At 32.5% G+C, this 24,620-nt stretch overlaps 1 protein-coding gene across 1 annotated transcript in view; it reads right to left on the bottom strand.

Annotated features, from left to right (window-relative positions):
* The window catches only part of LOC149805912 (uncharacterized), a 273,589-nt gene that overhangs the window by 186,434 nt on the left and 62,535 nt on the right, over nucleotides 1–24,620 (bottom strand). Inside the window, exons 38-56 of the mRNA XM_089934933.1 lie at nucleotides 23,914–24,117; nucleotides 23,307–23,438; nucleotides 22,510–22,827; nucleotides 21,174–21,365; nucleotides 17,905–18,042; nucleotides 16,982–17,173; nucleotides 15,789–15,917; nucleotides 13,338–13,523; nucleotides 11,441–11,587; nucleotides 9,750–9,953; nucleotides 7,532–7,660; nucleotides 6,893–7,078; nucleotides 5,505–5,627; nucleotides 4,787–4,975; nucleotides 3,769–3,909; nucleotides 2,622–2,813; nucleotides 1,800–1,925; nucleotides 882–1,070; nucleotides 51–185 (exon numbers count right to left, since the gene is read on the bottom strand). Coding sequence (XP_089791059.1) covers nucleotides 51–185; nucleotides 882–1,070; nucleotides 1,800–1,925; nucleotides 2,622–2,813; nucleotides 3,769–3,909; nucleotides 4,787–4,975; nucleotides 5,505–5,627; nucleotides 6,893–7,078; nucleotides 7,532–7,660; nucleotides 9,750–9,953; nucleotides 11,441–11,587; nucleotides 13,338–13,523; nucleotides 15,789–15,917; nucleotides 16,982–17,173; nucleotides 17,905–18,042; nucleotides 21,174–21,365; nucleotides 22,510–22,827; nucleotides 23,307–23,438; nucleotides 23,914–24,117 — 3,252 coding nt within the window. The remainder of the gene's footprint in view (nucleotides 1–50; nucleotides 186–881; nucleotides 1,071–1,799; nucleotides 1,926–2,621; nucleotides 2,814–3,768; nucleotides 3,910–4,786; nucleotides 4,976–5,504; nucleotides 5,628–6,892; nucleotides 7,079–7,531; nucleotides 7,661–9,749; nucleotides 9,954–11,440; nucleotides 11,588–13,337; nucleotides 13,524–15,788; nucleotides 15,918–16,981; nucleotides 17,174–17,904; nucleotides 18,043–21,173; nucleotides 21,366–22,509; nucleotides 22,828–23,306; nucleotides 23,439–23,913; nucleotides 24,118–24,620) is intronic.

Genomic DNA, 24,620 nt, shown 5'->3' with positions numbered 1-24,620 from the left:
GGTTGTTACCTGAATTCAAATCTTTGCACCAAAAATAAAAAGATACTTACACCATAAGATGTTGCAATATCGGCACTCAGAGATGTAGCATCTTTAATGCGAATATTGTTGTTGTTCAACTCAAAAATTTGGGTTGTTATACCACCATCTCCAATTAAAGTTACTGTATATGTATCAAATGGATTCTGGAAGAGGTGAGTAAAAATATATTGTTAAAAGCCATTTTAATATTTGTACAATTTAAAAAAATAAGAAGAAAATGTACAAGATTATAATTAACAAGAATCCTGATAAAAAGAAGACCAGCCTGATTAGCAACTAAAATCAGTTTTACACAAACCAGAAATATTACTGATGCTGCTAAGAAAATTATATCAATTTTCAGGATAAGAAAAATGAGTTAAATAATCATTATTTAACTCATTTTTCCTATCCTGAAAATTTTAAATGCAAAGCCTCACAGTGAGAATACTAAATGACTACGTTTTTCTCTAAACCACAATTACAGTATCAGATGATTGCTATTGATATTAGCTACATTCTAACAGACTTCTATTCCATTGTCCTAAAATGTAGATTACACACTAACCTCCCTCTAGTATTAATAATAATGAATGTGATTGAGCTAACTTTTGACAACAATGATATTAGAATCTTATACTAAATAATACCTTTCAATTTATACACAAGGAAACATTCAAAAACTAATTTTAAGCTACGATTTTATCCACCTGAGAAAAGTATGCTGATACTCAGAGACACCTCTTACTCTGTAACTTAACACTTCTTCTGGAGGTCAAAAATAGAAGGAAGTTGCATCATAACTAAAGTTCAATGTACACATAAGTCCAATATTAAAACTGGGTACAAAAATATCTTACCACAGTGTCTCTATCTGAGACAATGAAGGAGCTGACAATGTTTCCATTCTGTGCTGTTCTGGTGATGCTCTGGTTACAGTTGCCGCTAAATTGTGGTGCAAATGAATTTCTTGATACAGGCACTGTCACTGTAGCATTATTTGTGGCAGGCTGCGAAGGATTACCAAGATCTCTTCCAGTAATTGTGAGCTACAGTGAAATTTAGATAAGTCTATGTAGTTCAAAATACGAAGATTGATACAAAACTTGTATGCAAACATACACCGATACATAGTCCATATTACTGGTTACCAAAGCCATTAGAGTTTTATACTTTATTATAAGTAAACAAATTAATAATAAAAAATCAAGGAGATTCACAAAGACCTACTAAATTATTCATATGTTTTCCCTAAAAATAGAAACATATTAACACCAGGTACACAAATTCTATCTCTAATGCATTAGGGAAAACATTAATTCTTCTACATGTCCCACTTTCATAGCTGGTCACTAATATCACTCACTTTCATGTTGAGGGATAGGAAACCAAGGTTTGCTGAAATTTGTATGCATTTCCAAGCTACAATATCCGGACACATTATCACTATACTAGCATCTTTATATATATGAACCAGATGCTTTCTTTTTATACAGGGGCCCTGGGTGGCTGAGTGGTCTACAGCACTCACCTTTGCTAATCACTGACATCTCACCTCTGTCCATGTGGGTCTAATCTCAAGCTCAGCCAATGTTGAGTATGTGAGAAAGCTTACCAGTAGCTTTCTGTGGGTTGGTTGTTCTTCATCAGGTATTCGTCATTTCTTTCTTCACCATATATACTGGCCACTACGAATCACCTATTATGACCTGAAAAATGGCATTAAACCCAAAACAAAAGCAACAACAAAGACGGATTGAAGGCCATAAAGAACTTACAACATAGGATGCTGGAACATCTGGATCATACTGAAGTGACTTCTGAACAGCAATCTGCCCTGTTCTTGAATTGATCATGAAATATTCCAGGCCTTTAGCATTTCCAGCCAATGTGTATTCAACAGCCTGATGAAAGAGAAAAGACGTTGTAAATTAACCAAAATCTATGAGCACAAGTAAAGTTTGTGTCGTTCATCTTTCTTAAAACAAGTGGCTACAGATATGTCAGAGCAAATTTAGCATTCAATAAAGTGACTGGTAAATAAAATATTATTGGACATCTTTTAGATCAGGATTTTATTTATTTGCCTACATTTCAATATCTTCAAAAGAAACATTCAACAACACTGGAAATTATCACCAGATTACGTAAATTGTGTTACTGCAAATTCATTTATTTTCATGAGCATAAATTTCCATCATTTTTTTGGGGCAGTTACTCATGAATTGGAGGCATTCTACTGCTTCACAGAGGAAAAAACAGTTCATTGGCTTCTTAATTCATTTCTTTAAGAAATTCTGGAGGTCATCTTTCTTCAATCAAGTGGCTGTAGATATACCATATAGCAAATTTGGCATTCACTCAAGTGACTGGTACTAAAAATAATATTGGATATCTTTTCTTCTTTTCTTATATTTCAACATCTTCAAAGATCACTCATCAACACTATGGAATTATCACCAGATTACTGTGATTTTTTTATATATTTTGTGGCCATCAATTTTCCACATTTTGCAAATGATGATATGAAATGTTCCTAATCATGCCTAAAAACTAATTTCTTCAATAACAAATGATTTTTTTACAAAGCCTATACTTACATTATTGTCAGGATCAACCAGTGTTACAGCGATGACAGGATCTCCAGGAGTGCGGGTTTCTAAGATAGCTGGGATCACAGTGTATGTGGATGGTAGGAAGGTTGGGGGTTGCAAATTCTTGGTTACAATCACTTGAAGCAGTGCTTCAGTTGTCTTAGATGGAGACCCACCATCCCTGGCCCTAACCCAAATCTGTATTAAGAAAAGAAATTGAAAAAGAGTTAAATAAATTAATGTAAAGTTCCATCAATAATACAGAGTTTGAAATAGTGATTCTTTAGAGGGTGCACACCTAAGAAACAACATGATGTTGATCCATTAATGGTGGATTGTGACAGAACTTAAAACTATTTGCCTGGATCAATATTGTGTGTAAACACTCAAGTTTAATCAATTTTGGCAGCACAAAGAGAAGTCATTTACAAGTAAACAATAAAGATGATATAAACTTCGGAAAGAGAAACAAGATAATTTCACTAAAATTAAACAAACATTGCATAATGATCACAGTAACAGTAATTACATGTTATGTCCTCTGTTAAACACCGAACTAAAATCAATAGTCCTGCCAATATACCAACAGTCCTGACATCACCCATTTCTATAGCTGCAAATGCTTTTTATTTACAAAAAATAATACTGTATGGGTTACCTTTCAAAATGTTTTAATAAAGAATTCCAAACAAAAAGAAGGGATTAGCTAAAAACATGTGTAATATAAAATAACAATGACCTGAGAATGTGTGTATACCACTAGCTTTAGCATACGGCTTATTATTTATCCGACCTCTATGCATAACCTCCCAAAGAACAGATTTGGTAAGACTATCACTCATCGACTCATTCATCCAATCTTTCATTTAGCTGAATGGTTTTGTGGAAGGTGCAGTATCTGGTTGGTAGAGTATTTGACTCATAATCCAAGGGCTGAAGGTCAGTTTAGTGCAGGTCAGGTCAGGCAGGGTCAGCTGCCTTTGAGCATCTTTCAGAAAGGCACTTAGCTCCCACTTCTTTTGGCATGATATAGACAACGGTTTTGAAAAATGTGTTCTAAAACACAAAGAAATTAATGTGTTTGTCCCTTCCCTCCCCTATCCCCACCCAGTCTAGAAATACGAGGTTTTGTGTTTAGAGTTTTAAAACGTACATAGTAATTCTCTTGTGTTCCTGTGTTGGCATTTCTGTTCATGAGAATTGATGCTTGATTTGCTACCACAGGATTTATCTTGAAGAGATCAGAGGTTGGCACAACTCCAACTATTTCTGTTGAAATAGTGTTGAAAGGAGCCTGTAATCATGGAAATAAAGAAAAGATTAACAAATTGATCATCAAAAGAAAACTATAAAGTTAGGTAGGATTCAGAAATAAATGTAAAAAAGTAGAACAGTGAAAAATGAGGATGGAATGGTACACATGTTATGTAATATCTACAGCACATGACACATCAAGATGGAATGAGACACATTTGTTATATTGTATAGTACATGACAGATGATATCAGCTAAGTCAATTAGACATTATTAAATAAGAAAATAAACACAGAGAGAGAGATAAGACAATAAAAAACAAACTGCAGTATATTATAATAATCATAGAAAACCTGTAAATAAGGATTGAAACAGGAAGCTAAACTCTTGGATGTTTTGCTACAGCATCTACTGCATATTCAAATGCCACAGAATTTCAGCTGATGTTTTGATATTCATGTATAAATGGCGTAAAATTTCGTAAGATGTTTTAATGTCCATATGTAAATGACATAATAATTTCAACAGTTTTGATTTCCATGTGTTAAGGACATAATATGTCAATACATGTTTTGATGTCCATCTGCAAATGACATACTATTTCAAAACATGTTTTGATGTCCATGAGTAAATGACAATATTTCAAAACGTTTCATTGTCAATGTGTAAATGACAGAATATTTCACAATTTTTTTAATATCCAATATTTTGAAAAGATGTTTTGATGTCCATGTGTAAATGATAATAAATGTCACGTTTTGATGTTCATGTGTAAATTACACACATTATGAAATAACTACAACATTTATTGCTTGCTTTGTTACTTTCTTTGTAAATTATTTTGAGACCACTTTGGCTTTTAAAGTTTTATCCAATATTTATGATTGTTCATTTTCTGACTAACTTTAATTTCTTACCTGGGTATCATTATCTCTGTACTGAACAGTGAAAACCAAATTATTCTCCAAGTAACTACTGTCAATGTTGACCTGGCGGGGCAGATTCAGGATTTCTGGTGGGAACTGGTTTCTAATAATATTGATGGTCACGGGAATATTGTTGCTCTTTTGCGAAGGATTACCACCATCAAATGCATAAATTTGATACTGTAGAACAAAATGAAGTACAATATCAATAAATTATTATATGGAAGACATTCATGATAAAAACAATGCACTACATAAAGCTTGTACACTGTCACACTAAGTAAAGGAATGATCCACTGGCATTAATTCCAACCGGTATATTTTTTATATCAATATTTATTTTACCCTTCTCTTTTCTGTATGCAGAATGTTCAAATATACACAAGGCCAGATCAAAAATAGATTTTTAAATGTGTATAACATTAGTTGCAAAGAGATGTTAAAGGAAATGTGTGAGCCTTCAAAAATAAAGGTTCAAACTATTTTTGTGTGAAATCTATGGACTCTAGACAACTGTGAGAGCCCTAATTCATTGTGGGACATAATAATAAATGTGAAAATTAGAAGCTGAGATGGCTGTCAAAATCTCGTCCCCAAGTTCCTTGTGGGACATAAAATCAGTTGGGAAAATGTGAACCTATAGAGGCTGTCATTGAGAGAGTATATGAAATCAGTTACTTGTATAAGATGTAAAGAAACAGGAGCATACCTGGTATGTGTTTTGAGTTCGACCCAGGAGAGAGTTCTGGACTGTAATTCGTCCAGTGTTTCGATCAATATCAAATAAGTCATCATCCACTACAAAGGCATACATGACTGTATTGTATGGGGCCTGGAAAAGTGAACAAAATAAGTGATAATTAGACTAATGAGATAGTTATATATTGATTATTCTTAGTACACCAATTAATACAATGACATAACAATTATTCTTATTCTTAATAAATCAATAAGTAGTGATGTATCAATTATTCTTAATATACCAATTAATACAGTGATACATGAATTATTCTTATTCTTAATAAACCAATAATTAGTGATATATACATTATTCTAAATATACCAATCAATAGTGATATATCAATTATTCATAATATACCAATTAATAGTGATACATCAATTATTCTTATTCTTAATAAACCAATAAGTAGTGATATACACATTATTCTAAATATACCAATTAATACAGTGATATATCAATTATTCATAATATACCAATTAATAGTGATACAAACATTTATTCTTATTCTTAATAAACCAATAAGTAGTGATATATCCATTATTCTAAATATACCAACTAATAGTGATACATCAATTATTCTAATTCTTAAGAAACCAATAAGTGATTATAGAAGTATTCTTAATATAGCAATTAATACAGTGATACATCAATTATTCTTATTCTTAATAAACCAATAAGTAGTGATATACACATTATTCTAAATATACCAATTAATACAGTGATATATCAATTATTCTTAATATACCAATTAATAGTGATATATGATTATTCTTATTCTTAATAAACCAATAAGTAGTGATATATACATTTTTCTTAATATACCATTTAATAGTGACATATCAATTATTCTTAATACACCAAAAAAAAAACAGTAATATATAAATTATTCTTAATATGCCAATCAATACAGTGATTATAAATTATTCAGAATGCATCAATTAATAAATAAACAGTGATATATCAATTGTTCTTAGGTCGCCAAATAATAGTGAATGCTATATATATATATATATATATATATATATGATCAATAAAGAACCAAGAGTTTCAAATATTCTTGATTGGTCAACTCTAACTGGCCCTTGTATTTGTTTTCGTTCCCTATAATTTAAACATGAAACAATCCATTTGATGAAAAAATTAAACCAATAAAAGCTGTACTTTAAAGGTCATACACTTACCAAATCATCTAGGCATTATAAGGAACATGCACCTGCTTATACATACTGTATGACTACTATAATGTGGATGATCTAGATATATATTTTAAGCTCCCTATGGGTGCTACACTGAAGAACAATTAAGTTTGCAAGTTGAAATTCAAACAAATTTCAAATCAGAGAAAATAAAATCACCTGTCTGTCAGCATCAGTGGCAGACACATCTAAAACAAAGCTTCCAACTGCCAGTATTTCCTGAATGGTTGTGATATAACTGGGCAATAGAAAGGATGGGGAGAAGAAATTTCTTCGCACATTCACTGTAACAACAGTTGTAGTTTCCTTGGGTGGAGTGCCTCCATCTCTCACTCTGACACGAACCTATTGAAAAATATCAACATAAAATGTGTTCATTTTACTCAGTGCAAACTTGTGGACAAAAGCATTTTTAAACAGATGAATGCATCATATAATTATTGCTATGATATTAAATGCATATATAGCATATTATAACAAAGACTGTAACAGCTCTAAGTAAAAAGCCAAGAAGTCTAATTAAAAGATTGATTCTTTGCCATATATTTTTTACTTTTGTATGGTTATTCACTGTGAAAGGTAATGCTGAGATCTGATAAAAAAAGGCTAACTGAAAATGAATAATCTGGCATTCTCTCAAAAAGGAGCAGGGAAATCAGTGCAAAACTGATGCTAATTATTTGGTGCCTTAGAAGTGATTAATAATTACTATGCTAGAGAAGTGGTGTAATTTAATATACAACAAATTAATTTTACAGTATTAAGATCCACAACAATTTTCCAGTTAAATGCGTTTACCTTGTACACTGTTGTTGCCTGATTCAATACACTTTGTACCAGACGAATAACCCCAGCTGAATCAATGTTGAAATATAAGGAGCTGCTGTCATCACCAATGACTATGTACTCCAGAGTGGCAAATGGTCCCTAAAGGCAGAGAAAACAAATACAATTAGTTCAAACTACAGTAGTTACTTTATCACAGCACCCCTTTTTCCACCAGCCATAACTCTAAAGGGATGTACCATTTAAACATACATGGTACCCAGGGAAGGCAGTTGTTTTAAAAATGATATGCTAGGGTACATTTATTTCATAGAGTTCATATTAAAATGATAAGAAAAGTTTAAATTCCATCTATGGCTGAGTACAAAATATCATAAGTGCCTTCACAGGGTCCCAGGTATGTTTTGCTTCAACAGCCCATACCGCATATTTCACCACACTGTTAAGTACAATAAATCTGCCTTTAATTCACACAACTGCAATTTGCTAATATCATGTAACTGACTAAATTAATGTTCTTTGTAAGATCAATAGTCTATGTAAATTTTTGTCTGAAAAGAAATACATTTAAGCAAACTACAAAATATACCACATAATTTGTTTTTTTAAATCATCAAATCAAACATGTATTCTTGTAATAAACTGAATTCATCTCTTGTTATGCCTAATAAAACTATCCATGAAACACATTCTTACCAATGTTTATATACAGTGGTCCACCTATCAAAGGCCACCCGAACCCCTTCTTTCAAGTGGCTTTATATGGGGGGAACACACATATGAGTCATAATTATGTTTAAAGTTTAAAAGGTATAAATAACATCTTTTTCATATTTATTATTTTCATTAAAAAATCACAGGAATATTATGGAATAAATGTTATTTAAAATATTTATGAATAATCATCAATCATAGTGCAAAACACCTTGTCAATAAAATCAGGGAGCAAGCATCTAGCTGCATATATCATTGTATGTCCATTCCATTTTCCCACTGCTGAAGAAATGGATGATGTTTAGCTGAATATTTCTAATTTTAAATTAAAAAGATGATTCTAAAAATGACAAAAACAATTTTTTATTGCTTTATTTTTAATTTATTTTTAATGTACCAAAAAACAGTAATCTCTACAGTCTATTAGAAAATGTAATTTGGTGGGAATAAAGCGTAATGATTACACTAAAAAGCAAAATGGTTGGCATATACGTTTCTCTTTAAATTTCTCACAAGCGATCAAAGGACTCTCCCTCATACTGTGTTATGAATTGCTTTCACTTTTTCTTCTTAGCTGAGAATATTTGGTGACATTTTGCACCTTCTGCGGCAATTTATTCCTTCATTTGCAATAGTGCAGTTAGATGAATGAAAAACTCTGTGTACACAAAGGAAGTGAGCTTGTCACATTATTAACTGGTATTAGCCTAGTATCCTTTCAAAAATACATTTTGTAAACTGAGAGAGAAGCCAAATTATTAAGCAAACCATTTATAGTCCATGGTGACTTCAGCTGACTAATACTGTGCTTCTCTGCAATTAACTTTTGTTATCTTGTCAATTATTGGTGGTAATAAAAGTCAGTAATTCCCAATGTTACAAAACATAACATCAAAGGAACACATAGAAGTAAGGATCAACTGATTACTTACCTCTTTGAATGGATTAAAAGTTATGTACATTCTCAATGTGTTGAATTTAGAAAGCAACCAATATATGCAAGAGTCCCATAATGTAGCCACTCATGAAGGGTAAATCTGACATTTTTGCACTAACATGCCAACTGCTGGCAGAATTAGCGAGGGGTAAATTTGAACACAAACTACTCTGTGCCAAGGTATTCTGGCCATATAAAGCAGGTAGTTACAGGTTGGGGGGAGTGGGCAGATTCAAGAGGGGAACCACTGTACTTGCTGTCAAAATTATAATTCAGATGGCGTGATCTTGATAGCAATTTATCTTCAACAAATGAATACTGATTTGACATCTCTTACATTATTTGAATAAAAAATTGTACTTATACTTGTATGAAAACCCCTAATCTGCCAACTCATCATTCCTACAGACCTCAAATGGCTTACTTCCCTTGCTGCTAGTTTATCAACCTGTATTTTTAGTGACAGACAAGTTGAAAGTGCATGCTTGACAGTTTAATTTGAAGAACGTTTCAAAACATTTAACTGCTTATTAATTTATCCCTATATGTTGTACTGCATGAGTTTGGGTTTAAACTTACAAATGGCTTGGAGCTGTCCTGATCAGCTGCATCCAAATCAAAGACTACAGTGTTAACAGATTGTGTTTCATTGATGGTTGTTTCAAAATTTAAGTTTGTAAAACTTGGCGTGAAATCATTCCTCAACACAGTAATTCTGACATCAGCTGGTATGGAAGATGTTCTCTGTTGTTGCTCACCAAGGTCTGTTGCAATAACTTGAAACTAAAAGTACAAAATTAACAAAAAACATTAAGTCACATTTTTCTTTCCCAATAAATCTGCGGTAAGACAATCTAGAAGAAAAACAATGATTCTTTTGTGGCCCTTGGTAGTATTTTTTAAGCCTGCATTAAGTACTGTGGGACCATCTTAAGAGACTATAAAAATGAACAATGCTGTGTCTGTAAAACATGCATATCCCCACCGCAGTCCCAAATGATCTATGCTCAAAACTTCAAAGTGTAGAGTGATGTCAAATCTATTAGGTTATCAAAAAGTGCATGCGAAGATGCATACCAAATTTCATTGGTCTATCTCAAGTGAATTTTACAAAATTATGCTGTGTTTAAAAAGTTTCTTTGTAAAAAAATATCAAAGTCCAAAATGTTTACAAATATGTTTTAAAAAAACTCCTGAACTACAGCAGTCAGACAAAGCATGGCTCAACTATACACAAATGCCAAGAAGTAACAGTTAATGCAAACCAAATTATTCAAACTCTTAAGCATATCCCAGCTTGCTAGAGAATTAGCTTTTTTAAATAAAGGCTTAGCATCAGAAAACCTTGCTAGAATTATTTTATATTTTAATTTCAGCAAATAGTAGAAACAGGTGAATGAGAAAATTTAAACACTCTCTAATCAAAGCACCCTCTAATTGGTGATTTACACGAGTACTTTTTACTCAGAACAAACAGACATGCACAGTACATATACCATACAGCACAACACAGTTAAATGCAACTCCAAAATAAGGTCAATGAAGCATGAAATAAACATAACAGTAAGATTGCAAGAAAGTGACATAAAAGCAAACTTTTAATAAAAGTCACGGATGCATAAAAGGTTCCTAATTGGCCTACTTTTGATCTGATGACTGATTACAAAGTATAACAGATTCCATGACAAAGCAACATCACTGTACACTTAATGCATTATGACACACTGACCATGTGCTCAAAGTTACAAGAATGAAATGTTATGACCTGTATTTGTAATGGCTGTTTTGTTCTCCGAAATGGATACACACACTCAACTACAAGATGCTAGAAGAGTGAATAACTGAAAAATTTCACCTGAAGTAATCCAGTACTCAAAGAAAAAAGATAATGAGAGTTCAAACAAATCCAGAAACAGCTGGATAGATAGATGAGGCTAACATTAAATGCCCCTTTCACAACTACTGTGTAACTGGAAGAAAACAAAAAGCTGGCCTTAATGGAAAAAGAAATTTCAAAACTCTTAACACAAAAGAAAACTAAAAACTAAGCTGCCTTCCTTATATTAGTAATGGTTACCAAAATCCTGCTGAAAACACACAGATGCATGGTGCTGTAGCTGTTTGAATGATTTATACATTCAGTAGTTCTTGCTACCATGTCTAAATTCTTCAAGGTTTCAAGCAGAACATGATTAAATGTTTATAATCAATATAGATTTTTTTACTACTGTTACTATCATTTTTGCATTGAAAATTCATTTAATACTCACAGTGTACAATGTAGCCCTGTTGGTATCAGACATTGCTGATTTCCTGAGGCTGACTCCACCTGTTGCCTCATCGATCATAAAATACTGTCGTCCGATATCACTAGCAGTACTACTGCTTATGCTGTAACGTACAATATTGTTGGGTGGCTGAAAAATAATTTTAAGATAGTGTAATGAGCATGCAATTACAATCTTTATTTCTAATAATGAAATTAGATACAATGATATTGATTGTCATGATACAGACTTGTAAATTCCATGGCGATTCTTCATATTATATCTACATATATAATCTGTTTTCATAATAATTGTACAAAACAACTTGTACAATGTATGGGTTTTCTGATATGTTTCTATACTGGCAGTTTACTGTAGCTAATACTGACATTTTACAAAACTTGCACTGTTATGAATATACTATAAATTATGTGAGGAAAAACTAAACCAAATAAATGCCATTAACATCCAAAAGACTTACGGCAAAATCTTAAGAGTTGGCAGGTCTGATAATCAGTTATGAAGAGCAAATATTTTTATTTTTTTTGGCTATACAGTTATATCTTTGCTCAAGAGTTCAGACTGTTAATAAATGTACAGAAGTAATCTCTTTTAATGACATGTATACTTTCTGTTTCACCTGATAAAAACATTACATATTTTTCAACTGTGTTATTTTTGTTCTACAACTTTGTTAACTGAAAGAAACATTTTATGGCTGACCAGTCTTGTGTAACTGACATACTGTTGCAATCCCCCCAAACACTTTCAATCATATGTGATGTGTCTATAATTTAAAGTATTTAAAGAATAGAAGGACATGGCTTTCTTGTTTGTCATTATTGACAAATACTACAAAAGTATTATACAAACTGAAACAAATCATCAGAATTTGTTTAAATTTATTAACTCAACAATTTAACAGTTTAAACTTGTAATCATGACTATATGTTCCTTATTATGAAAGTTTGTGCCTATGGAATAATGTATGTTTTTATATTTGTACGATGTTAATGGAATAAATAATTCAGATAACTTCAGCTGATTGGAAGGCCCTATTTTATTTACCTTTAAATTTATTCAGGAGTTTTACTTACCTTTGGGTTTTGCATGCAACTAAAAAGCAGTCTCCCTTTATGCAGTCAATTATGGAGTTTCACAATTGATTATCTTATTGGTTCACTCAACAACTGACGATCGATTACAACTGATAATCAAACAACACTACAAGCCACCCATCAAATTTGTTCTATATGTCTGATGCTGAACAACTGTTACTATGTGAAAACCCATTTTTCTTTTTTTGGTCACAGTGACCTTGACACAAAAATGATACAATTCTTCCTTACCCCAAGTACAAGCTACCCACAAAATTTGGTTCAAGTTGCAACACTGAAATAATGTTATCGTGTAGATAGTTTGGTTCAAGTTGCAACACAGAACTAATGTTATTGTGTAGATAGTTTGGTTCAAGTTGCAACACAGAACTATTGTTATTGTGTAGCAACAACTTGTCAGCTTTCTGTCACAACATCCTTGACCTTTGACTGAAAAATCAAAGGTTTCTTCCTTATTCTAAATGCAAAATACCTCCAAGGTTTGGTAATGATGGCTGGTGGAGAACTTAACTTATTCTGTAGAAACTAAATAGGGAACAGTCAGACAGATGGACAGACATCATAGTATGATTTCCTCCACCTTATGGTGGGGATATAAAAATGGGATTGCATCTAGCTACTGATGACAATGTAATATAGCATACACTTACCTTGGTGTCTCCATCAATGGGATTGCATCTAGCTACTGATGACAATGTAATATAGCATACACTTACCTTGGTGTCTCCATCAATGGGGTTGCATTTAGCTACTGATGACAAAGTAATATAGCATACACTTACCTTGGTGTCTGCATCAATGGCTGTAACAGTCAGGATGATGTCACCCGTGTCTCTAGTTTCAAGAATTGTTGTGTTGTACGAAACAGGTACAAATACTGGAGCCAGCAGGTTCCTCTGTACTTGAATGGTGAGGACAGTTGTTCCAGACTTTGACGGAGAACCCCCATCTTGAACTCGTACACGAAGCTACAGAAAAGTTATTTCACATGAACTAACCAGAAGTGTAATACAAAGAAAAATATTCTTTTAAGTTTTTTCTGTTTTAATGGCTGACTCTTTCTCTTCCTGTACTAACCTAGATACAAAAATATATGGGCTAGATCATTACAAGTGAGCAATGATTTCCTATCGTACAAAAAAGTCCACTGTTGTCATTGAGGCATGAAAGACATCACAATGATGTGTGTATATATATATATATATATATATATATATATATATATATATATATTTATAGTGCTAGATTAAATAATTCTAATCCAAATAATTTTTTTAGCTATTTGGTTTACCTTGCATGTAAAATTTTTAAGTCACACCTAATAAACTAGAAAAGCATGTCCAAGTGACCACTCTTTCATACCTTTGTAACGTACTGTCCAAGATGGCAAACTTAAAACAAATGCTGCAGATAAATACCATGAAAACATGATGTTCTTAATGAAATATTTTGTAAAAATTTCTTTGTATCAAATATTATGTAAATATTTAAGTACAGGCCCTGTATTTGTACACCACCAATTCAGCAGTCATAATGTGCCTGCAGATTAGGGTATGTGTGTTTGATTTTCATTTTTAACATAGCTTTAACAATTTTGCAGTCATATTGCTACAATGTCTGCAGTGTGACAGCTTATAGTGATGTCTAGCACTGGGGCATCATGCCACAGACATGCAGCATCATGTCCCACCTAGGCACATTATCCTGACACCAGGCCAACCAGTCCTAACACTAACCTCTTAATGCTGAGTGCCAAGTGAGGCAGCTGTTAGTACCATTTTTATGTCATTGGTTTGACTCATCCCAGGTTCGAACCTATGACCTCCCACATCTGAATCAGACACTCTAACCACTAGGCCACCAGAGCGTTTGCAGATCAGGGCCTATCTTGTTTGTTTACACAGGAAAAGTTCACAAAGTGGAAGAACCCAATTCCTTTGAAGTAACAGGTAAATCAAAGAGATGCATGTAGAAGAATGAGAATGCTTAAGCCATCTTTAGTTATAGATTAATGGCAGGTTTGTAAACAGCAGCAAGTATTCTTTAAGTCAGATTTTACTAAAAATATATTATATAATGTACAAAACATGACTATTTCAGTAGTCAGAAGTGTTTAAGTGTGATACATTTTTAACGCAAAATGTCAAAATGGAATTGTGATTCAGGAAACAAGGAGTCATCAGCAAAGTAGCAAAGCCCAGAAGAAATTATTTTTTTTCAGAACTCCTTGTTGATGGACATGACTTTGCATAGCACAGCAACAAGCAAGAGCAATTTCTTCTCTGTGCATGCTGCGAACATCACCTATCGGAAATATCAAGACAAGCCAGAACATTTTGACATGCTGAACTGAACATTCAGGTTAGATCTCTATATTACTAATTATCTTAATCTTGTTAAAATACAACTATTAATCAAAATTGTTTTAAAGCCACAAATTCAATAGACTGAAAGACAATGAAAAGCACTTGCTCGCTTTTACACACTTGATCTGTGGTTATGAAGAGACTGAAACAAAAACCTTACCAGGCAGAGGCATTTAAAATGCTGTATCAAGTCTGACCCCAATAAAGCTTGAAAAGATTATCCCCCCATATCAAATTGCATTGGATACAGTTCTGACAATGGCAGTGTTGTGGTCAGCAAAAATAGCTGTTTTTAAATGGATCCACTCAAAGAATCTAGCAGGAAGTTGAATAACAGTACCATCAAGTCTCTAATGAGCTGAACACAAATAGAAATGACACTTGGATTACCTTAACACCTACTAATGAGATATGGACAGCAGCAAAGACTACATCTAATTAAGACTAGATCCTGCCATCCAACACCTTTTTAAAGACAAAAACTTGGGGTATTGTTTCAATTTGATGTCAGTGTAGTCATCATTATGTATGTGTTTGCACACAAGAGTATGTGTGTGGTGATGATATTTAACAAGTCTACCAACTATTTTTGATTCTAAATGTATTAAATGCATTAAAGAAAACAGACAGGATAACTTCTTTTTATTCAGATTTGAATTTCCTGTCATTTTCTATAAGTTTATAAGAAAAGACAGCTTATTTTAAATAGGATGACATTTCCATTTGTGGAGTCACATGCACTGTCCCTTCTTGGGATCTCAAAGCACTTGTTGAGTCTCAAAAACTCCCCAAAACTATCTGTGAATATGGCAGGTATGATATAATGTCTTTTATAACAAAGCCATGTATATGTATATATGATGATACCTGATATGAGCTGGCAACTTCCAAGGTCAAGTTACGGTTGGTTGTTACACGACCGGTGTTATCCACATTAAAGAAACTAGAACCAAGCCCATCACCAATAGCAGTTAAAGTCATCGTATTGAAAGGAGCCTGGAAAAGACAAATAAAATGATACTCTGGAACATTATCTAGGTAAATATGATAATATAATACAAAAATTCCATTCTCTATTTGATATATCAGATTTTATAACTTCCTAACTGAAAACTTGGGACCTGCATGAAAATAATGATCTGAGAACTGTTCCAAGAAATGGTGACAAAAATAATCATAAGTATCTGAGAAAACCATATAGCAGTTGAACATAATTATATGTATACCTATACAATTATGTTATATAATATATATATATATATATATATATATATATATATATATATATATATATATATATATATATATATATATATATATCTGACACTTTACTAGTTCTACTCTGTCTGTAAGGTATAATGTGTCTTAATGGTGACTTCCACAGAAAGAATGCATGTTCATGAAGGACAACATTTTATAAACCCCTTAAGTTAATCTATACATCTGATATTTCCTTGTATATAAAGGATGCCTGCTCATAAGGACATATAAAAACCAGTTTACCAACAAATTTCAACTGTATGTAAAGAACATCAGTAAATACAAGACAGCATTAAACCTTTAAGTTTACCAACCCATTTCATCTAAAAAGAACAGCAGTAAATACACGACAGCATTAAACCTTTAAGTTTACCAACCCATTTCATCTAACTATAAAGAAGAGCAGTCCATACAGGACAACATATCCAATCCCTTACATTTACCAACACATATGTTTTTTATCTTATAAGTGTTGTCTAATGTTGTAAAGCTCTTAGAGCTTCTAAAGATTAGGCGCTATACAAAGTCCTCATTATTATTATTATTATTACACCTGTACATAAAGAACGTCAGTCCATAAAAGATGACAATTTTAAACCATTTAAGTTTACCTGCACATTGCAGCTGAATATAAAGATGACCTTCTCATAAAGGACAACATTTACAAACTTTTTAAGTTTACCTACACATTTCTTCCATGAGTGTCTTTTATGGACAGGTTTCACTTTATTTGCTTTCATAGCTAATAAAGTGACTGCAAATAAGCACAACAATTTGATGCAACACTATATTTTACTTACATCTGTATCAGAGTCGGAGAAAGTCAGAAGAAAAATACTGGTACCAATTGGTGTAGTTTCTGGGATAGATGTGATATACTCCACTAAAGTGAACCTTGGAGCATTAAGATTTCTGTACACTTCAATTGTTACTCTTGCTGTATCTACAGATATTCTACGAGGGGAGCCACCATCTCTGGCTTGAATTGTCAACTGAAATATAAGTTATTACTAGTAAATCCAGTGTTTCAAATGAACAGTAATTCTTGCTTCATGGCAGTAAATGTAAACTGTTAAGGTCATCCATATTAATAGTATATATCGCAAAATTCCAACAGCCATGATGTCAGTTTGCATTTTCTCTGGTGTTAAATCTTAAAACAAATGAAATAACTGAAGGGATCTGAGAGAAGAACTGGTAGAATTAATGTCACCCACATCATGATAGAATTAATGTCACCCACAGCATGATAGAATTAATGTCACCCATATCATGATAGAATTAATGTCACCCATATCATGATAGAATTAATGTCACCCACAGCAAGACAGAATTAATATCACCCACAGAGTGATAGAATTAATGTCACTGGCAGCAGACAAAAGATTTTTTGAAATTACAGGAAGCATTTACTGTATCTTACAGGTAAATTCTAAAACAGATCTCAAACTTTAATCACAGAAATCCCCTGTAATTTTGTTAACAAATCATCCTTTATCTGCTTATAAAATAATATCTTCATGAGACAATACATTTTATGAAGGTGTTAAAAACTTACTTCAAACTGACAAGATCAATACATGAAAAAGCATGACAAAGAAACAGATTTTTTTAAAAAGATACATATGCAATGATTGTAGGAGATGATATTTACAGGATATTTTATTATAACATTTTTTAAGTTGTCATTTTTATAAATTAAGTATTGACATATACAACATACCGTGTAGGTCTGGGTATTGGCTGGATCAGACTGTAGAGGGAACTTTACAAATATTTCTCCTGATGTGCTGTTGACATTAAAATAGATACTGGCCAGTGTATCTCCAACTACATAGTATTCAACAGTGTTGTATGGGGCCTGAAATAAGAAGTTATAGCATTCAACAGTGTTGTATGGGGCCTGAAATAAGAAGTTATAGCATTCAACAGTGTTGTATGGGGCCTGAAATAAGAAGTTATAGCATTCAACAGTGTTATATGGGGCCTGAAATAAGAAGTCATAGCATTCAACAGTGTTGTATGGGGCCTGAAATAAGAAGTTATAGCATTCAACAGTGTTGTATGGGGCCTGAAATAAGAAGTTATAGCATTCAACAGTGTTATATGGGGCCTGAAATAAGAAGTTATAGTATTCAACAGTGTTGTATGGGGCCTGAAATAAGTTAGTTTCAACAGTGTTGTATAGATGTCTGAAAAAGAAGCTATATTATTCAACAGTGTTGTATGGGGCCTGAAATAAGAAGCTATATTATTCAACATTGTTATGGTGGCGCTCACCAGATAATATGTACTTTTGAGAGAGTGATGTATGTAAGGTGAAGTAGTTCGCATTTAAAACATGCACAGTTAAGAGAATGTTTGCATACCTCTATGCTACATTAATGTAATGTGGATGATATTTCTTTTGGATACTGTACTTTTGGAAATTTTACATGATTTAAGCACACTGCTAACTAAAATGACTGCTCCCTTGAGTTAAAAAATCAGTCTGAATTAGTCTAAAGTACACTATACATAGCAGCTATTAAAATAGGGAAAATGAATTTTGCCAGACTAGACAATACCAGCTTCTGAAAGTGCAATGAATGAATTACCAAATATATAAAATGTAAAAAAAAGTTATCGGCTCTTTTTTATACAATTGACCTCTGAAGTTCAGGAAGTGAAAATGACCAAGTAGAGCTAGCACTTTTTGAAAGGTGCACATTTGAAGTAAGGCCAAGCTGTATACTCTATAACCCATAGTACACCCATCAATCATACACCAAAATAAAGGGAATTAAAGGTTCTTTGCATTATACCTAAGATATACAAGGTCTTTTTTAAATAGCCAGTATAACCAGTGAGGAGAGCCAGGGAAATTCTTTTTCTTTAAAATCCTAACCCTATGCAAAATGCGAAACTGTATAGCGCCACCTATATGGTGCCTGAAATAAGACGCTATATTATTCGACAGTGTTGTATGGGGCCTGAAATAAGAAGCTATAGTATTGTTCGAGTGTTAATATCTTTATGATGTTCACAGAAATCCAAAAGATGAACATTACAGAGTGTAAAGTTAGGCATATTGTCTGAAAAATATAATTCTTTATTCAGTTTGGAAGAAAACTGTCAAATCATCAGATTAAAAAGATTGGCCACTGTAAAAACAACACTCATAATGTAATATATCATAATACATATTGTAATATAAAAAAAATTCATGGAGGAGTAATTTTCATGGTTTTGATTGTTGCCCCAAACCACAAATTTGAAGACCCAATTTTTTTTTAGCCACGTATGATGATGGCCACCAACCCATTTCTTACTGTGTTTCATTCCTAGAAATTAACACAGCTACTAGTATTTCATAAATCAACATCAATACAGTAATCTGGTAATATTAGATTTTGCATGTGCTTGTTTTATTGTAACCCTTGAAAAAAATAACTATAAAGCTATTTAATATTGTTTCAGTGCACACATATCTATAAAGTATCCAGTAGCAGTAATTTCCACTATCTGATTTAAATCAAGATGCAAGTAAGGATAGACAGAAATGAGAAAAAGCATTAAGAATTTAAACACTAGCAATACTGTAAATAAAAGATTGAATAATACAAAATACCAGTATATGAAAATTAATTTTTTTAAATACCTATTGACACTGATCCTTCATTCAAGTACAACTACTGATGAAAAATGTAAATTCTCCTGAAAGCACATTTATTTTTATCCATGCATTTTTAATCCAAAACTAGCCTGTAAAATACTCTACCTATTGTTGAAGATATGTATATACACTAATAACAGTAGAATATTAAAGATCACAATTCACTGATTTTCAGACAAAGCCACTGTATAAATACAGTATCAATAAAGTCTCATGGTACACATAAATATGTGTCAGCTAAATAATCACCAAACTGTGTAACTGAACAAGCTCTGCTTTCTCAAAACCACTGAGGTTGCAAGGTTCACTAATATGCTGCACTGATCATCACCAGTAACATTTTACTTCCTGTGATGTCCTCCATAACCAGTTTAGCACAACATTTGTGGAAGTGTGATTTTAACTCTTCTTTGTACTCTTTACTTACTGTAAAGTCTAGTGGTTGAAGTTACTCTATAAATGAAGCTGGTGCAAACAAAGGAGTGATTCCACTGTCTTTCATTTTTGTTAACATCTTAATAGTTTGGTGGCGACAGCTTCCTTTGATGTTGAGCACTCAGACCAAAACAGTGTTAAATCATTGCTTTTCACAGGTGTTTTATTTGCACTTACAGAAGTGGCAGCATTAAGTGTGTTGACTATGCCATCTTCCCTTGATGTTATTCTCTCTGATGAAAATACTGTGTAAGTATTGAACTTGTCAGGTCTTTCATTTGTGCTCATACACATGGTAGTATTGTTTTAACTATTCAAGTGACAGCCATTTGTACCGACATAGTTTTATTCTTTTGAAATCTTTATTTTTGTTTTTTTCTGAGGTTAAATCATGAAATTAAATACCTATTAATATACAAAAAAAAACGATTTATGGTACCCACAAAAATCTATTTTGTCTGCAAAAGCATGAAAAAAACAACACAACAGTATACTTAAACAAATCATTCTTAAAATTAACTTCTAAATAATTTATCAGCATTACATATCTATAGAAATTCATAGTCAATAAAATGGCCCCTCAAAAAAAAACATATTTTGTTTCCAAATTGAAATTATTTTTATTGCAGATGATTTTTCTTTGTATTTTTTTGTTGGTTTGCAACAGCAGTTTGCTTGTATCACTCCAAGAACACAACAAGGCATCCAACACAGGCTGGCCTGGGCAGATAGTGCAGCTGCAACCCTTGGATTATGACTCATGCTATATCAAATGAGCTACCATCATTCCCCTGGAGATATGAAACTATATATTCAAGTTTAGGTTTATGAAAACATGCAACAATATATCAAACTCAAGAAAAGCCGTGACAGCAGAAACAAATTAAAAGACTAGTACTTACCATGTTATCTTGGTCAGTAGCAGTTACTTGACCAATTGCTACACCTATAGTTTGTGTCTCTGGGATTCTGCGACTGAAAAACTCTGAGTTGGTCACAAAATCTGGCGAAAATTCATTGCGTTGCACAAGTATGGTGAGGACAGAATCAGTGCTCTTTGGAGGTGTACCATTGTCACTGGCTCTAATTAACAGCTAAAATGAATGCAATACAATCTTATTATATGGCCACAGTCAAATACTGCGTCTCTCAATTAATTTAACATCATAAAGTCTCTTTTGTTACAGTCAAAAGTATTGCATCCCTATGTAAGATTATCATCTCTACACATCTAGCACCTGTCTAATTGATAATACATAATGACCACATGATGATAACATTGGGATTTCATCTCTTTCATTTCCCTGGTTTCTAACCACTGGCATCCTTACTAGAGTAAGATAATAACAATGATATGGTATTGTAACATTTTGTTTATAAACAAGTATATCCAAGGAAATTTACAACATACAATATATCCTTCAATTTGTGTTTATTATACTCTGCATTCTTTTCATCTCAATGTCATTGACCAGCTATTAATATATATTATATATAATAATAATGAATAGTTATTAATGTTGTAGGTCCATAATAATGATGACCAGTTATTAATATAAGATATGGTCCATAATAATAAGGACCAATTATTATGCTGTAGGTCCATAATAATAATGACCAGTTATTAATGTATGATATGGTTCAAAATAATGACTGTTATTAATATATATGGTCCATAATAAAAATACTGACCTGTCATTAATAGAGTACATGCTCATAATAATAATGACATATTCATATTTGATATGCTCTGTAATAAAACTGACCTTTTAATAATAATGACCTGTTATTAATGTATGATATGGTCCATACAATAATGACCAGTATTCATATATTGTATGGTCCATAAAAAAACTGTTATAAATAATATGACATGGTCATAATAATAATGACCTCTTATTAATATATGACATGGTCCATTAAAATACTGACCATACTCTTGAACCAAGAAAGTTTAACAAGGACTACAGCATATGGCATGAATTAAGTAAAATGATATTTCTTTTATATCTGGCTTATATAAACCCATATTTTAAGATAACTATCAGTGTATAATTACAGCACAACTCTAAATTCATAGGAAGTTTTCAGGTGTGTGTGTGTGTGTGTTCAGTTTAAAAAATCACTTGCCCATTTTAACTACTAGACAGTGCATATATGTACTGCCATAATTAGCTTTTAAATTGATGTCATTTGGTACTGAAAATTGTAAGAAATATTTAGAAATGGTAAACTTACATAGAATGTTGTGTCATTGACAGTTCTAATGTCTCCAGTGAGAGTGACAATTCCAGTAATTGGATTAATGGTGAAGAAAGCTGAAGCTGAGCCCACACCAGGGATGCTGTAGGTGACACTGTTGAACACTTGGTCAGAGTCAATGGCATTAGCTGTGTACACAATGCTGTTGATTCCACTGGATTGTGTGATGACTTGTGTTTGTGGCAAATTCTGCCACCGTGGAGCATTATTGTTACGGATGACATTGACAACAATGGTGCCCGTCTGGGCTGCTTGTCTTGGAGGACTACCACCATCTCTGACAATAACTGTTAACTACAATAACAAATTTCAGATATTGTTCAACAAAACCAAAATATATATTTCAGAATTCAGAGATTTTAAACCGGCAATATGATGTACATAAGCACTAAAACTGATTCAAATGCAGACAAAAGTATAGAAATACCTACCTCTTTAATGTACAAATATATGCACCAATTAGTCCATCAATAAAGATGAATTTACCGTAACTCTGAGAGAAAAGAGATTGGGATTAATGCTAAAAATTAAAATAGATGAATCATCTGAAATCACAGACATGATCTACTGAAATAATAAACCCTCACAACCAAACATAAATTTTACTGCTGAATGTTTCATGTGCAAATGAGGTAAGGAAATAACATTTCTGCTAATAACTGTTTAATAAGCCTATCAAAAGAGACATTAATTAATTGATTTTATATCTGTTAAGTCATACAAAATGTTTCAAAGTTTAAAAGTAATAAAAGAAGAATTAACAGTCCACTTACATTGTATTGATTGGCACTATCCTGCAAAAGTGAAAGCCTGATCGTAATCCTGCCATCAGTTGGAGAGATTCCAAAGTAAGTCAGACCAGTCCCCAGGCCTGTCAAGGTGTATGTTAGATCATTGAATGGGCTCTGCAAAAAAGAAAATGAACAGATTTACTAATACAGAATCATAAACACTATTTAGTTTTGAAAGACACCAACTTCTATTGTTTGGTTATGAAAGAAAAAACTTCTTGTGAAAATGTATGATGCCAGTCCTTATAAATATACGTGAAGCAAGAGCAATGTAATTGGTGCAGAATGTGTCTATCTTGTTTGTAGTTCTTACAAAGCCACAGTCAACCTTACTGTGACCTTTACATTTGATATAATGTACATCTAAGTCAAGCTAAGTCAATGTATCTTATCTTGTAACAATGTATCTTTTCTCAAAATAAAAGGAATTAAAACACTAAGTTTCTGCTCCTGACATTTCTTGCTTACACTGTTTTTAAATATTATCTCACAATAAATTCATCAATGTTGTTTGTCTAGACCTTTACAAAATTTTGAACCCAGGTTTTTGTACTTTACTATTAAATATATATTTGACACCAAATCTTACTGATGTGTCGGCATCTGTTGCATCCACATCATACACTGTATATGTCGAGTCTATGTCTTCTCTAACAGTAACTGTTGCTCTAAAGCCATCAAATACTCCTGGTCGGACAAAAACAGGTTCATTCAAGTTAGAGTCAACCACAACAGTCAGAATCTCAGAATCACATCTTCTGTTTTTACCTCCATCGCATACTTGAGCAACAACCTGATATGAAATAAATATAAAAAACACCTGTAATCTTATGGATTTTATTTTCATATTTAATGACTACATATGTCTTGAAGTCATAGATGCCCCTGCCAACTGTGTAGAATTTATAAAACTTTGCAGATGAAAGGTTTGTATCCATATCAAATGATAGCTATAATTTAGTCAAATAATTATTTTAAAATGGCCGAAAATGTCTTCTAGGTATTCTTAATAGCAAGCCCACCAAAAATGTAATTAAATCAGACATGTCCAAAAACTTACTCAATTAAAGCAAATTAATTATGAATGCAATGGAATTATAAAAGCGAAGACTGACAAATATGGGCAACACATAAGTTCCATCTATGGAATACATTAAAATGATATGAAAAGAAATCTTATACACACTTATACATAGTGCAAAGAATTCCACACATGCCAGAAGATGCACGAAGAACACGACCTGCAGATTATCCAGTTATACACTATTTGAATCCAATGAGAAATTTGCATGCTTC

Source organism: Sinohyriopsis cumingii, chromosome 2 (assembly GCF_028554795.1).
Source record: "Sinohyriopsis cumingii isolate HCF-2022 chromosome 2, ASM2855479v2, whole genome shotgun sequence".
NCBI lineage: Eukaryota > Metazoa > Mollusca > Bivalvia > Unionida > Unionidae > Sinohyriopsis > Sinohyriopsis cumingii.
The sequence above is the reverse complement of the archived record's forward strand: the minus strand, read 5'-3'. Positions and strand labels throughout refer to the sequence as shown.